General features: G+C 58.3%; 1 protein-coding gene across 4 annotated transcripts in view; it reads left to right on the forward strand.

The window, feature by feature from the left end:
• Positions 1-389: 389 nt before the first annotated feature.
• The window catches only part of KCNN3 (potassium calcium-activated channel subfamily N member 3), a 135,284-nt gene continuing 121,961 nt past the window's right edge, over positions 390-13,712 (forward strand). Inside the window, exon 1 of one of the 4 annotated variants that reach the window (XM_080648152.1) lies at positions 390-1,615. In XM_080648152.1, coding sequence (XP_080504278.1) covers positions 428-1,615 — 1,188 coding nt within the window. In that variant the 5' untranslated portion in view covers positions 390-427. Of the gene's footprint in view, positions 1,616-2,524; positions 2,650-6,238; positions 6,453-13,712 lie in introns of those variants that run through there. The other 3 variants (XM_080648151.1, XM_080648153.1, XM_080648154.1) reach the window with 3 other exon arrangements.

Consider the following 13,712-nt stretch of genomic DNA (forward strand, 5'->3'; position numbering starts at 1 on the left):
GCCACTAATAACTGTCTTCCCTGCTTCCTGCCCGCGAAACAGGGTGCACGGCTTCCCCCCCGCCCCTCCCCGCCGTAGGAGGCTCTCTGCTCCTCCTCCCCACTGCCCGCGTGCGCGTACACCGTCCTGGGCTCCCGGTTTCTACCTGTAGGAGGAAAGGGGACAGCGGCTCCACTACCCGGAGGGGAGCGCAAACTACAGTTCCCAGCCAGCCCAGTGCGGCTGCGGGGCTGGGAGCGGAGGGCGGCAGGCCCCGCCTCCTGGGAGGAGCGTACGAGGGGGGCGGAGTTAGGAGGTGGTGGGAGAGTTAAGCCAAGCCAATGAGACCAGCTGCTAATAAGTGGGCTGGGCTTACCCTATAACAGTGGCAGGAGGAGGAGAGCAAAGCTATTGAGCCAGCGCGGAGTGAAGCTGAGCCTGGCCTCGCATGCTTCTAGAGGACCACCTCCTGAGACAGAGTTCTTTCCCCCTCTTCTGCTCTCTCCAAGCGCCCCAGCTGCCCTCCCTTCCTGCCCAGTACAATGCATTCTTGACTGGCAGCGCCTGGACTCCTAGCAGCCCCAGAGAGCCGGAGCAAGCCACAGAGAGGACTGGAGCCAAGACACTCTGGTGGGAGTGTGGATGCCTGGCACTCTTTGAGGACATCTCTGGAGCAACGGTGGCTTTGGGGTGGGGGGTTGTGCTGCAGGGAATCCAGCCAGGCCCCAAGATGGACACTTCTGGGCACTTCCATGACTCGGGGGTGGGGGACTTGGATGAAGACCCCAAGTGCCCCTGTCCATCCTCCGGGGATGAGCAGCAGCAGCAGCAGCAGCAGCCGCCACCAGCGCCAGCACCACCAGCAGCCCCCCAGCAGCCCCCGGGACCCCTGTTGCAGCCTCAGCCTCAGCCTCTGCAGCAGCAGCAGCAGCAGCAGCAGCAGCCACCGCATCCCTTGTCTCAGCTCGCCCAACTCCAGAGCCAGCCCGTGCACCCTGGCCTGCTCCACTCCTCTCCCACCGCTTTCAGGGCCCCCCCTTTGTCCAACTCCACCGCCATCCTCCACCCTTCCTCCAGGCAAGGCAGCCAGCTCAATCTCAATGACCACTTGCTTGGCCACTCTCCAAGTTCCACAGCCACAAGTGGGCCCGGTGGAGGCAGCCGGCACCGGCAGGCCAGCCCCCTGGTGCACCGGCGGGACAGCAATCCCTTCACGGAGATCGCCATGAGCTCCTGCAAGTACAGTGGCGGGGTCATGAAGCCCCTCAGCCGCCTCAGCGCCTCCCGGAGGAACCTCATCGAGGCTGAGCCCGAGGGCCAACCCCTCCAGCTCTTCAGCCCTAGCAACCCCCCGGAGATCATCATCTCCTCCCGGGAGGACAACCATGCCCACCAGACCCTGCTCCATCACCCCAATGCCACCCATAACCACCAGCACGCCGGCACCACCCCCAGCAGCACCACCTTCCCCAAAGCCAACAAGCGGAAAAACCAAAACATTGGCTATAAGCTGGGACACAGGAGGGCCCTGTTTGAAAAGAGAAAGCGACTGAGTGACTATGCTCTGATTTTTGGGATGTTTGGAATTGTTGTTATGGTGATAGAGACCGAGCTCTCTTGGGGTTTGTACTCAAAGGTAGGGGCTGCGGTTTCTCTTTATACCTTGAACAAAAGGAATATATAGGTAGAGAGAGAGAATGATTGAGAGGTTGACTGGGGAGAGAGGTGGTGGTGGGGGGAGAGGCGGTTGCTCAATTATATTGAACACTCTAACTTCCCGTGGTTTTCCTTCTTAATCATGGGAGAATTCATTCCTGGTTTTCTCGGTGGGGGGACATCCCCATGTACTGTGTCTCATTTGCAGACTCGGTGTTGGGGAGGATTAAAGAATCCCTTTTGAGAAATCACCCTCCCGCCCCCCTGCCGCCCCGCCCGGCTCACCGGCACTAACGCATAACCCAGCAGCTTAACGCACCAATTAATTACACTCTGCCTTGACGTGCTTGCCAGTTCCTGCGACTTCCCTCCTCTCCTCCCCTCCTTGCTCCACTCCATTTTCCCGAGGATAAAAAAGAAATAAATGTCTGGGTGGGGGGTAGGGATGCCCTGCCAGTCCCTTCTCTCTCTGTCTGCTCTCTCTCTCCCCAAGTTTCTGTTTCCCTCCTCATCCCTGAGAGACTTAGGGCAAAATCCAAAAGCACCTGTGACCGAGTCTCCTGGGGGCCTGGGATAAAAATACAGGTGGAGGAAATTAGCGGTTCTTCCCTCAGGAAAGAGGACTCAGAATAAACCTGCTGCTGCTTATAAACAGCCCTGATAAAATGGCTACAGGTGTTCCCCGGGCAGAGCAGATGGGCACCGCCTTGGCACCAGCCTGGGGGGGGGGTGGGTAGCGCCTCTCCTTCGGATGGGATGACAAGGCTTCCCAGGCATCCCTGAGAACCCGCTCCCCGCGCAGCCCGGTCCTCCCCTCCCGCCCCAGCTTCTCTTGGGGTAAATGAGGCTGTGTGTGTGTGTGTGTGAGTGCGCGCTGATGGAGCCGGCAGCGCCCACTTGAGTGGGGGAGCTGGCCCGCTGCTCCAGCCTCGGTCCAGCTGGAGATGGAGGATGGGGTTCCCTCACGGGGGGGCTTGGAAATCACGTCCTCCAAGGCGGTGGGCATTGAGGAAGGTGGGTTTGTTCATGCTCTGCCTGCTGTGGGCTCAAAGGCTTGGAGACCTGGGGAGTCGTGGGGCAAGTGGATTTTTCCCATTTATCCCTCACCCCCAATTTGTTGGTGTGTGAGTGTGTGTGTGTGTGTGTGTGTGTGTGTGTGTGTGCATGCGCCTCCTTGTTGCTGCATTTCTCACTTATTTGTCATTTTGGGCAGGGGGTGGCTGAGCAGGCTGCCTGGAGCTGGAAGGGGCTCAGCTGTTGGAGGTTTCAAATAGAGCTTGTTTCAGGCTGAGCACAGCTGCTGCGAGACTGTCACATTCCTTGTTGAAATCCAGCCGCTAAAACCTAGGAGGTGCTGATCGGATTTCCCCATTCCCAGCCTGGAGCTCTCACAGGGGAAGGGCCGACGGGGCCATTCTGGAAAGGGCTGGGGCAGAGCCGGTGCCAAGACTCCCAGGTGGAGGGTTCTCCCCAAGAACCTGGCTGCTCGCAGGGGCTCCCAGCTGAGCAGCTCCTAGAAGCTGCCTCCATCTAAATGCTCAAGGATTTGAAACCCTCAGCGCGCAGAAGCGAGTGGGGTTTCCCCTGGAATCGCAGTCACTTAGTCATTCCCTGTAATGAGCCTCGGAGTCTGCAGGTCCTTCTGCTCACTGCCGACTTCCCTTCTGGCCGCAGGGAGAGGGGGCTGCCACCCCCAGCAGGCTCGGCAGCCACCCTGAGCACAGCCCTGGCTCCTTCCAGTCACCCCCTGGGGACCCGGAACCCCTGCTGGGAAACGGATGAAGGCCCAAGTGCTGGGGGTGAGGGGAAGACAGCACCTCCTCTTCAATGACCCCCATGGTCAGCTCTTCCTAGCGACAGCTCCCAGTGGGGTCCGTGGGTGCACATTTGTCTTTTGATGCAATGGGGGGAGGGGTGGCTGCTGCGCAGCAAAGGGCCGGGAGCAGGTGCCATGCCGAGGGAGTGTTCAGGGAGAGGGGCTTCCCCAGAGTCGGAGAAAGCAGGCTCTGGGGTGAAGTGATCCCAGGGGCCAGGCTGTCCCCTTTCGAAGATGCGGACCCCCTGGTTATTGGCAGCACAGAGCGGGCAGCAACTGGGAAGGCCTTGCTCGCCTCAGCTGGTGAGGCGGCCACTTCCTGTGCACCTGGGGTGGGTACCGGTTATGAGTAGCAGGGCTCACTCATTCATCAGCCCCTCTGTCTGTCCGCCCATACATGGAGTCATTATGAAACGGGGACCCTCTGGGTGTCTCCTCTGTCGGGCCTTGCGGACCCAGGAGTGGGTGAGGTAGCTACCCCTCTCTTCTCCTGTGGGCAAGTAGGATTGTTTGACTCAGACTGAAGTTTGAGTCCCAGCTCTGCCACTCCCGGTTGTGTGATCTTGGACAAGCCATGTAGCTTCTGCACGCCTGCCTCCCAGCCGCCAAGTGGGGAGAAGTGGGTTAGGCTAGGTGTGGGGCGCTCCGTGCAGTGCCTGCTCAATAACCAGGGCCTGTTGTTGTTGTTAATAACGATGGTGCTGATGAGAGGAAAAGGAAGGTCTTCTTCCTGTTACCCTAGTCCGGCTCCAGATTTAGTTGGGGCCTTCACCGCTTGGGAATGAAGACTTGTCAATGGAGTCGAGACGTTGTATCTCGGAGGGAGACGTTCTGAGAAGGGGCTAGTCTTCTCACTGGACCCATCTCTGCACGTGCGTCTGTTGTAGGGGAGGTGGGCGTCTGTTCCCTGGCCTCGTGGGGGACACTGGCTCTATTGTGACATGGGGGCTTGGGTGAGAGGGAAGAACCACCAACAGGGGGAACCCAGAGTTGTTAGTGGGCCTGGGGGTGGGACGGGTGATGGTTTCTTTTGCTGGAGAACTTGCGCGTCTGGTTGGCTTCGTGTGTCTGGAAGCAGGAGGATGGGAACCCCAGGCAGCCGTCAGGTTGGGTAATTCTGCACTGATGGTGGCAGTTCCCACTCAAAGGCCTCTGGGGAGAGGGAAGTCCCCCCCTCCGTCCCCATGTGACTGAAGACTACCAACCTTGGGCCTGAGCTGCTTTCGGAAGTTCTCTGCTTTTATCCATGGAGCAGTGGCCTTCCTGTGTGTCTGTGTTTGACCGATATCTGTTCCTCGTGGAGAAATCCGCCATGAGGCCTGGCTTTCTTGAGATGAACATGGCATGTCCCTGAGCACATCCAAAGTTAATGCAAAAGGGAGCCAGTGAGAGGAGGTAAGAAATAGGGTCAGAGCCGTCCTGGTTCTTCCTTCACCAGCCCCCCCTCCCCGCCCCCGTGAAGTCGGGGAAGGAAGATGGGCTGAGGTGGGGCTCAGGTAGCCGGAGAGCGGTTCATTCTTGTGAGGCCACACCCACAGGATGGCCCGACCTGGCTCCTAGTGGTTCTGGACCCCTGAGCTGAATGAGGCAGCCAGGTTTGTTTGTTGGTTGGTTGGTAATAGGTCACCTGAGGGCTCACACATCATGACATGGCCAGGTCCGGAGAGCCTGTTGAGAAATCGCGGTGACAGTGTCTCTAGCATGTTAGTGTCAGCTAGGAGGAGGGCAGTGAGGATTCGGGGAGTCCTTCCTGGGATTCTGTATTTTCTCCCAGCGCTGGTTTGAGGCACGCCCACTCCGTTGCCTCACTCTGCCGGCTGTGTTTTCTCTATGGGGTTGGGAGAGAGCTGGGGCTGGGCCAGGCTCGGCCTGCCCTCCCCTCCGCCCCAGGCTCTGGCCTCCTGGACCTCCTGGTGGCTGGGCTGGACCCCTGTTCAGTCTGTCCAGCTGGCCAGTCCCGGGCGGGCCTTGTTTCTCAGGGGCCTCATGAGTCATCTCAGGGGGGTGGGGAAATGCTGGTGCAGCAGGTGGCTCTCGGTTTCCAGTTTTCACAACCTCAAACGGCTCTCCACCCCCGGCCTCACAATTTATCTGAGTTTCACTTCCTAGGCAGAGCAGGTTCTCGGCCCCACCCTGTGCCCACCCCTGCCCGTTCCACCAACTTCCTGGCCCTCTGCTCTGCCCGCTCCCCCTGCCTGGCTTTGTTGCGGGGTCACCCAGGCCGTGGCACAGGAGCTGGTGTGGCAGTCCTACCTGGCTGTCCTGTCTCTCCCAGGCCTGGCTGTCTTTCTCACCTCCAGTGACACCTCCATCCTCAGTCCACTTAGTGGGAAGCCCCCCTGAAAAGGACTGGCTTCTCTGCATGCCCAGGGGAGGGTGGCTCCCGGCCATTCACTCTTCACGGAGGGGTGGGGCCCCTCAGGGCCAGCTCATAGGGGTCAGCGATCCATCCCAGCCTGTAGCCTGAAGGTGGAGTAGGATCCCTGGCTTCAAGCACCATGCCCGCCTCCCCTTCGCCCCCCGCTCCGAAAACATTGTGTCTTCGTGGGTCACAATGAGTGTCTTGGCCTAAGGAGGCAAGTGTAGCTCTGGGAAGGCGAGAACAAGGCCCGTCCAGGGTGGTGGCCACTTTATTTATAACCGTGTGGACAGTGTGCCATGAATCAACCCTTTGTAACCCACAGAGGGGACAGATAACTTTTATATATGTTTCTCCTTTGCCTGTCATCACACTATTTATAACTGTCCCGGGGAAAGACTTCATCCTGCGCCTGGACTTCCCTTCCCCACAGGCGGCGTGGCCTGCCGGGGCGCTGGCATCCCCGCGGGGGTCTGTATCTGCTGCTGGGCTAGTGAGCGAGCTGGGGTGGCTGTTCCCCCTCAGGGGGTCTCCCTGCGAGGCCTGGTCCAAGGACCTGCTCTACATACCACAAGGCGAAGAGAACACAATGAGACGCGATTTGAGTCACCTCTGTGGGGAGGCTGAGGCCCGGATGGAAATGTAAGATCAGAACAGAAAGCTTTGGTTTGGTTGCCGCTGTTTGTAACGCACATTTGGAGGAGAGACGGAGTGTGAGCGAGAGTGAGAGGAGGGGTGGCGAGGGGGCGGCTGTATATGGTGAAACCCGCCTTACTCCACTCGGTGGCAGGCAGACTGGGCTGTTCATTCGTAGCTGTTTTTCTTCTTTCTTTCAAAACCCCAAAGGGAGAGAGAGAAAGAAGAAAGCACCTATTTCTCTTTAAATAATGAGGGTGGGGAATTCTAGGACCATGCTGTTCTCAGGAGCTGTGGGGAGGAGAATTCTCCTGCCTTTTTTCTGGTGAGGAAAGTCCCGGGTGGCCCATGGGTTGAGGTGCCCCTCTGCCACCCTATCATTCCACCCCCAGAGCTCAGCCGAGGAAGGAGTGGGGCAGGGCTGGGGCAGGGTCTACTCTGCACTGGGCCCAGGAAGGCTGCGGGGTGACAGGGACCGTCTGAGACATTCTACACCAGCTTCACCCTCGAGAGTTCATGGGCCAGAGACCAGCGATGTGAAATGTTGGGACAGAAGGAACTTTCCCAAGAGATAGAGCTTGATGGAGGGTGGGGGAGACCAGTACAGGAACCCAGCAAAGACAATGTCCTGGGGGGTGGCCAGGGCCAGGGGCGCTCTGGGGGATTGCGGACAGGCCCATGGCCAGTGCTCAGGGTGTGTCCCCACCCGGAGGTCTGGTGACACCGCCTGCCCTGGGGCAGCGCTGCGCAAGCTGGGAGGGCGAGGTGTGAGCACTGCAGAGGGAACGAGAGTCCATCCCTCGAAGGCCTGGGCTGCTGCGGGCTTCCCCACAACCCCACAGCCCCACAGCCCTGCCCCTGTGAGCCAGCCGGCCCCAAGCGGAGCGGGACACTTGTGCACACAGCTCTGGGCCTCTCCCCCAGCACTGGCTGCAGGACTGCTTATGGGGGGACCCCACGGGCTCAGCATTTCCATCCACAAGGTATCTTCATGCTGCTGTTCCTCAGGCCCCGGGAGTCCATGCGATCAGCAGTATCTCACAGACAGGAAAACTGAGCCACAAACGGGTTGAGTCGCTTACCCCGGCTGCCCATCTCAGGAGAGACGCTTCTAGAACCAGAGCTCAAGTCTCCAGGGCAGGGCTTGCCTCCCTGTTCCAAGCCCCAACCATGGACCTCTGCTGGGATCTGAGTGAGGGAACCTCCAAGGGCTTGGCCATCCCTGGTTCTCGAATTTTCTTCTTCATCCTTGAGTCCCAGTTTCCCGCTGCCCGGGCATGAGGCTCTGTTGAGCTCGGTCACGGGCAGTTAGTGCTCAAGAAAAGCCCGTCTCTGCTCTGAAGGAGCTCTGAGCGGGTGCTTCCACCTCTTGCTTCTGACGTGTTGTGGGGCCGTTGTCAGCCCGTTTACCGCTCTGGGCCTTGGTCTCTCCAGCTTAAAAATGAGGCCAGACCCCGGTGCTGGGCTCTCCGCCGCTCCAAAGCTTCCTGGTTCCACTGAGCATGCGTTTGTCATGCTCCATCGCAGAGACGGTAGCCGTAGTCCTCAAACTCATGTTCGTGAGGCGCGTCAGGCCTGCACCTGGGGACCACCCACCAGGTGGGCTGCGGTTCCTGGTGTTGGTGTTGGGAGCACTGAGGAAGGAGCCCACGATTTGGAACACTGGGGAGGCTCCCTGAAGGAGGGTGGGTGGTCCCTGAAGATTAGACAGACCAGGATGGGAGCGTCACTGTCAGGGGCCTTAGTGAATATGAGCACGTTGGGAGCCTGGGCAGGGGGCAGCGTGGGTAGGGAATGGAGCTGGGCTGTTCCTGTCATGGGCACAGGGGCAGGATGGGAGGGAAGAGGAGCCTGGGAAAGTTATTGGGGGGAAGGGGGGTGTCATCCCGGGAGGTTCTGAGCAGGGAGCAAGCCACTCATGCCCAGGGCGAGGGCACGGGGTGATTTCACAGTTGGTTGATATCTGTAATTGTTGGGGGCTCAGAGGTCTGCACCCTCAGGCCCTGGAGACCTGCTTCTGTTCTTCTCTAATTGGTGATCTTAGTTGGCGCAGCCAGCCTGCCTTGGTGGTTGAGGACTTGGGCTCTGGGTTCAAACGTGGCCTCGGTTGCAGACCAGTGGCGGGTCCTCAGGGAGTTTACTGAAGTTGAAGCCCATTTCCCAGATGTTCATAGAGAATCCTAGCCCCTGCCATGGCACAGCACCCAGTCCAGAGCTGGGTGCACAGGGACCCTTGAGGTCTGCCAGCTGTTGCTTTAGTGCTTAGAAGATGCTCCCCGCAGCCGCCCGAGCACCATAGAGGGCACGCATGCACAGGCCAGCCCTCCTCTCAGGTGGTTCCAGGGGCTCTGGAAGAGGTGAGCACATGTGTTACGTGCCCCCTTTCTCATAACATCGAGTGTCCTCACCTGGGCAAGGCGCCGCTCATGTTTCTGGGTGGGGCCCGCGGGTGAGTCAGCACATTGAGACCGAGACAGGCTGTGCTTTGGAGGGTAGAGCGGTCTGGCCTGGGCTTCTGGAGCCTCCTTACCTCATGGGACCCCGTTATTCTACACTCAGAGTCAGCGGTCTGTGGCCTGGGCACAGCTCATGGGGTGTGGACGCGGGAATGGGACAGGTGGAAGGAGAACAGAAATAAGCCCATGAAGCCAGGCCAGAGGCCACGAGACCTTGAGGACAGTCAGGGGACACATGGTGGCCAGGCAGAGAGGCCGGGAGCCCGGGACACTGGGGCAGGGCCGCCAGGAAGCGGTCCCGGGACAGGCCAGGGAGGACAAGAAATGCCAGGGCTTTCCTGTGTCTTCAGGAGAACACACTTGCCTTCAAGGCTTGCCGAAGGGCACCTTCTCGAATCCCAAAGGCTGTGGGGGCTTGAGAATCAGGTTCTTTCTGTCCTTCCTTTGCAGGTGGTAACTCTCCCACGGACACTAAGGGGCGCAAAGAGCCGTGGGTGGGAGAGGGAAGGGCCAGGGGATCAGGGCTAGCCTGGCGTGGAGGCCATTCGTTTTCTTCTGCCCAAGGCCTGGCCGAAAGGTAACCAGAGTTGTATTCTGAGTAGAGCCCAGGTGACAGGCACTACATGAACAACATGCAAATGATGTGTGAAATAATATGCAAATTGGCATCTGTTATTTTCGAGTCGGCTTGTTGGGCATTTTTCTTAAAGGACAGGATGGTGCTCGGTGTCAAATGAACAGGGAGGCTGCCTCAGAGGACATCCCTCAGGGACTGAATGGGCTGTGCCTGCCCGGAGCTCTTGTTTTGGTGTTTAGCTTGAGGCAAGAGATCTGCTGGAGGGAGAGACTGCCCTGGCGCTAATCCTGGCCCCGCCCCTTGATGCTGGGTAACCGCAAGGTCACTGCTCAAACTCTCCGAGCCTCAGTGTCCCCATTTGTAAACGGAGACAGCGGCATTCACCAGTCTGGTGAGACTTAAGCGGATAATGGTTGGGCAAGTGGCCAGCCCAGTGGCTGGCATATTCCAGACCGCCGACAAAGGGCAGTTCTTCCTTGCGCCTTTGCAGAGCCGGCACCTGCCTGCACCCGGACGAGGTTCCTCCGGCAAGGGTTTTTGCAGAGCCTTTTCTTCTTTTTAAGAAGATTTCTGCTTTAACAAATCGGGGCTTAGCCATTTTCTCTCTTTCCTGGCTCCCGCCGGATAGGATGTTGGCTTGCTCAGCGCGTCCCCGAATAGCTCCCACATGTGGGAGTGCCCAGCGCCGCCGACAGGTGACGGTACCTGCCTCCGAGGCGAGGGCTGGGGTGAGCGTGCTGCTCTGGGTTCTGATACTGCCGTTGGAGGGGCGCAGAGCTGGATGGCGCTGCTGGGATGACCCAGAGGAGGCCTCCCCTGGGGGCAGCTGGGGGCATAGCTGGCCCAGTGTGGCACTATACCTTCCGGAATGGCCAAACATGACAGGCCCACCAGTTGTGCCAGCTGGGTGGGCAGGGCCCCTGGATACGCCTCCCAGTTCTGAGCCATCCTCTGCTTATAGGACCCCCAAGGCCCAGAGAAGTTATGTGACTTGTCCACAGCCACTCAGCGTTGTAAGTGGCAAGGGTGCAGCTGGCATCCAGGAATTCCCACTGAGCACCAGCTCTGCGGCAGGCCCCACCTGCATCCCAGGAATGCAAAGGTCTGAGCCCTTGAGGATCAAGCCAGCTACAGGGGCCTGTCCTCAACAGCGTGTTTGCTCTCCGCTCTTCCTAAAAGAGCTCCGGCTCTCAACACAGACCCGGGTTCAAGTCCTAGCTGTGCACTGCTTAGCCGTGTGGCCCCGAGCAGCGGCCTTTTTACTGGAAAAGGGGGGTTCTAACTCCTCTTGCTGACGGGGCAGGTGGAGGATTCACTGTGGCGCCGACAGCCCCAGGGCTCTCTGGTCCATGCTGGCCCCTGGCAGGTGTTGCCTTGGTGGCTATTTCTGAGAGCTCAGTGGCCATGGGATCATACGAAGTTCCCCATAGCTGGACCCATGCTCCCCTGCCCCCAGCTCCAGGCTGGACTTGGCATTGCCCTGCTCCTGGGGGAGTTAATGGTGCTGGGCCATGGGGGAGGGCATTTTGGCATCAGATGCCAGACTGGGTCCACCCAGTCTGTGTGCCAGCAATGGGAAGATTAGGTTTCCCAGGAGTGACATGAAATGGATTTGAGCCAAGAGCGAGCCCAGGATGGAGGTTGAGTCATGAGGGTTTCCTCGTGGGTAGATGGGATCATATATAACTTTGCCACCCGCTGCTCGGGAGACCGTGCCGCGCTCATAACATGGAAACTTCTTTCCCTTTCCATAAAAATGACTCCAAGGCAGCACCGAGCCTTATTCAGGACTGAAAAGAGGGATGGATAGGGGAGGGGAAGAACACGGACATTTAATAAGGGCCTACTGTGCGCTTTCACACATCTCATCTCACTTAATTCTCACAACAATCTCCCTCTCACAGCCAGGAAACGGCAGAGTTGGGATTCGAACCCAGGAGCGTCTTCAAAGCCCCATGCCCTGTGCAACAGACATGATTTTGCAGATCACCTCCTGACCTGGGCTCTTTTGAGCCAAAAGGCTGTTCTTGCTCTCTCCACCTTGCTTCCCGCCCCCGCACCCTCCCGCCTTACTATGCCACCCTAGATGCCTGCCAGCCTCACCTAGCCTCCGTAGATGATTGGAGCCCTGGAGGGAGGAGAGAGACTGTCAGTTTAGACACAGAGGAGTCCTGGGTATGTTGACAGGGAGGACTGGGCCCTGGGCCGAGGCTGGTCTCCCGTGGGCTCTGCAGGGCCAGCCGAGCAGCCAGCAGCATGTGCTTTGGTGTTCTTGTCCCAGGTCTGCGGCGTCCTGGCTGTGCAAGGAGAGTTAGGAGATGAGGAAGTTGAGCGCTGTGAGCCTCAGTCTCCAGATCTGGGACTAGGATGATGGTTTCACCCTCATGGGGATGTGTGTTGTGAAGAGCAAAGGAGACAAGACCCAGCACTGAACTCCTGGTGAAGGGCTTGGTTAATGCGGGCTGCCTCTATGGTTAATTTTCTCATTGTCTGACTCTAAACTCCACGCCCAGAAGGCTAGATTGAGCTCCCTGACCATCTGTTTGCTGGTCTGGCCAGCAGGTGTCTCCGGGGCCCATATGGCCCGTGTTTCTGCCCCCCAGTCTCGTTTCATGCAAACTCTAGTGCTTTAGTGTCCCCCTTTCCACGTCTATCCCAGGACCCCATCCACTCCCCCCACCACCCCCCGTCCACCCCCAATCCACCTCTGTTTCCCAACAGGTGTTCTGGTTGGCTCTGGGGTTCAACACTGAGCAAGACATGGCGCTCACAGGTGGATGGGGAGGCAGGTGTTGAACAAGAACGACAGGCATGATGAGTTTTATAGGAGACACAGGCATGGGGCCTGGGTTCAACCCACAAACCTGAGACAGTCTCCCATTCCTCTGCCTGTCCCCCTGCCCTTGATTCCGGCAGGTCCATCTCGCCTCCACTTCTTTCCTCTTCCCTTGTATCTGTCTCCCAGCCCCTCTGCCTCTTACACGTGCACAGTAGAGCCGGGTGTTAGGAGAACAGGATTTAACAACAGATTGAGGCTTGCTGCCTGTGTGGCTTTGGACAAGTTCCTTCAACGCTTTGATTTTATTTTCCTGGGGGGCAAATCCTAACTCCCTCGTGGGGGCAGTTGTGAGGGCTAAATGAGACACCATGGCATGGAAAGCATTGGCATGGTTTGGGGCTCATGGTGAGCACCAGGAAAGATTGTGGTGAAGAGAACGGCCGTGGGCTAGGAGTGGGGAACCTCGGTGTCTGGGCCTCTGTTCTGTCACCTGGAAAATGGGAACAAGTGAGGTTGAGGATGAGGGTAATTCCTCCACTGGCCATCTCGCAGGGGGGTCGTGGGGATCGGCTGGAGTTCAGGAGTGACGGGGAGAAAGCTGTGACACCCAAGCTGAACAGCACTCTGCTGTTCATTGGGTGCATTTCAGAGAGGTGGGCTGGGGGAGGTGAGCGAAACCTGAAAAGATGCATTGTGGCTAAGGGGATTTCTCACTACCAGGAGACAGGAGAGAGAGAGAAACAGAGAGACAGAGAGACAGAGACTTGGCCCCTCTGGCCAGCATCCCTGCCTGCTTTGCTGCCTCCTCCCTGCAGGCCAGCCCTTGGCATGAGGCCTGTCCGCTCCTGAACCCTCGTATCAGCAGGGAGTTAATTACTATAATGTAAGGAGTGTGGCTCAGGGCCTTCTGGTGGATGGGAAACAGGTTTGTCTTCTCACTGGGAGAATAAAAATTGATGGGAAGGAAAGGAAATGTACCTTCCCCTGAAGTACCCGCCGCTGTGGGGGTAGCTTTCCTGGGGCTGAGGAGAGAGGAGCCAGGGTGGCGGGGGAGGAGACACAGTGACAATCCAAGGACCCTGGTGCTTGCCTTTGCCTTCCACAGGATGACTCAGCTAAGTGGCCTCTGTTTCCCCAGCGATCCTGGCGGCAGGTCAGCCTGCCACTCAACAGCCATCCATCAAGCACCTCCTGTGTGCCTGGCACGGCTCTTGAGAAATTTCCAGCCATGCAGGGAGCCCAGGCAGGAAGTAGATAGATAACTTTGTTCATTCAACAAATAGTTATCGAGCGCCCATTATGTGTGAGGCCTATTCTAGGCACCCCAGACACAGCAGAACAAAAGCCCACAAAAGATAGAAATCCGTGGCCTCCGGGAACTTACATTTTAGTAGGTAGAGCTGACAATGAGCGATGTACGTTAATTATATGTTATGTTAGATGGTGAGCAATGC

Source organism: Plecotus auritus (genome assembly GCF_963455305.1).
Source record: "Plecotus auritus genome assembly, chromosome: 12".
NCBI classification, from domain to species: Eukaryota; Metazoa; Chordata; class Mammalia; order Chiroptera; family Vespertilionidae; genus Plecotus; species Plecotus auritus.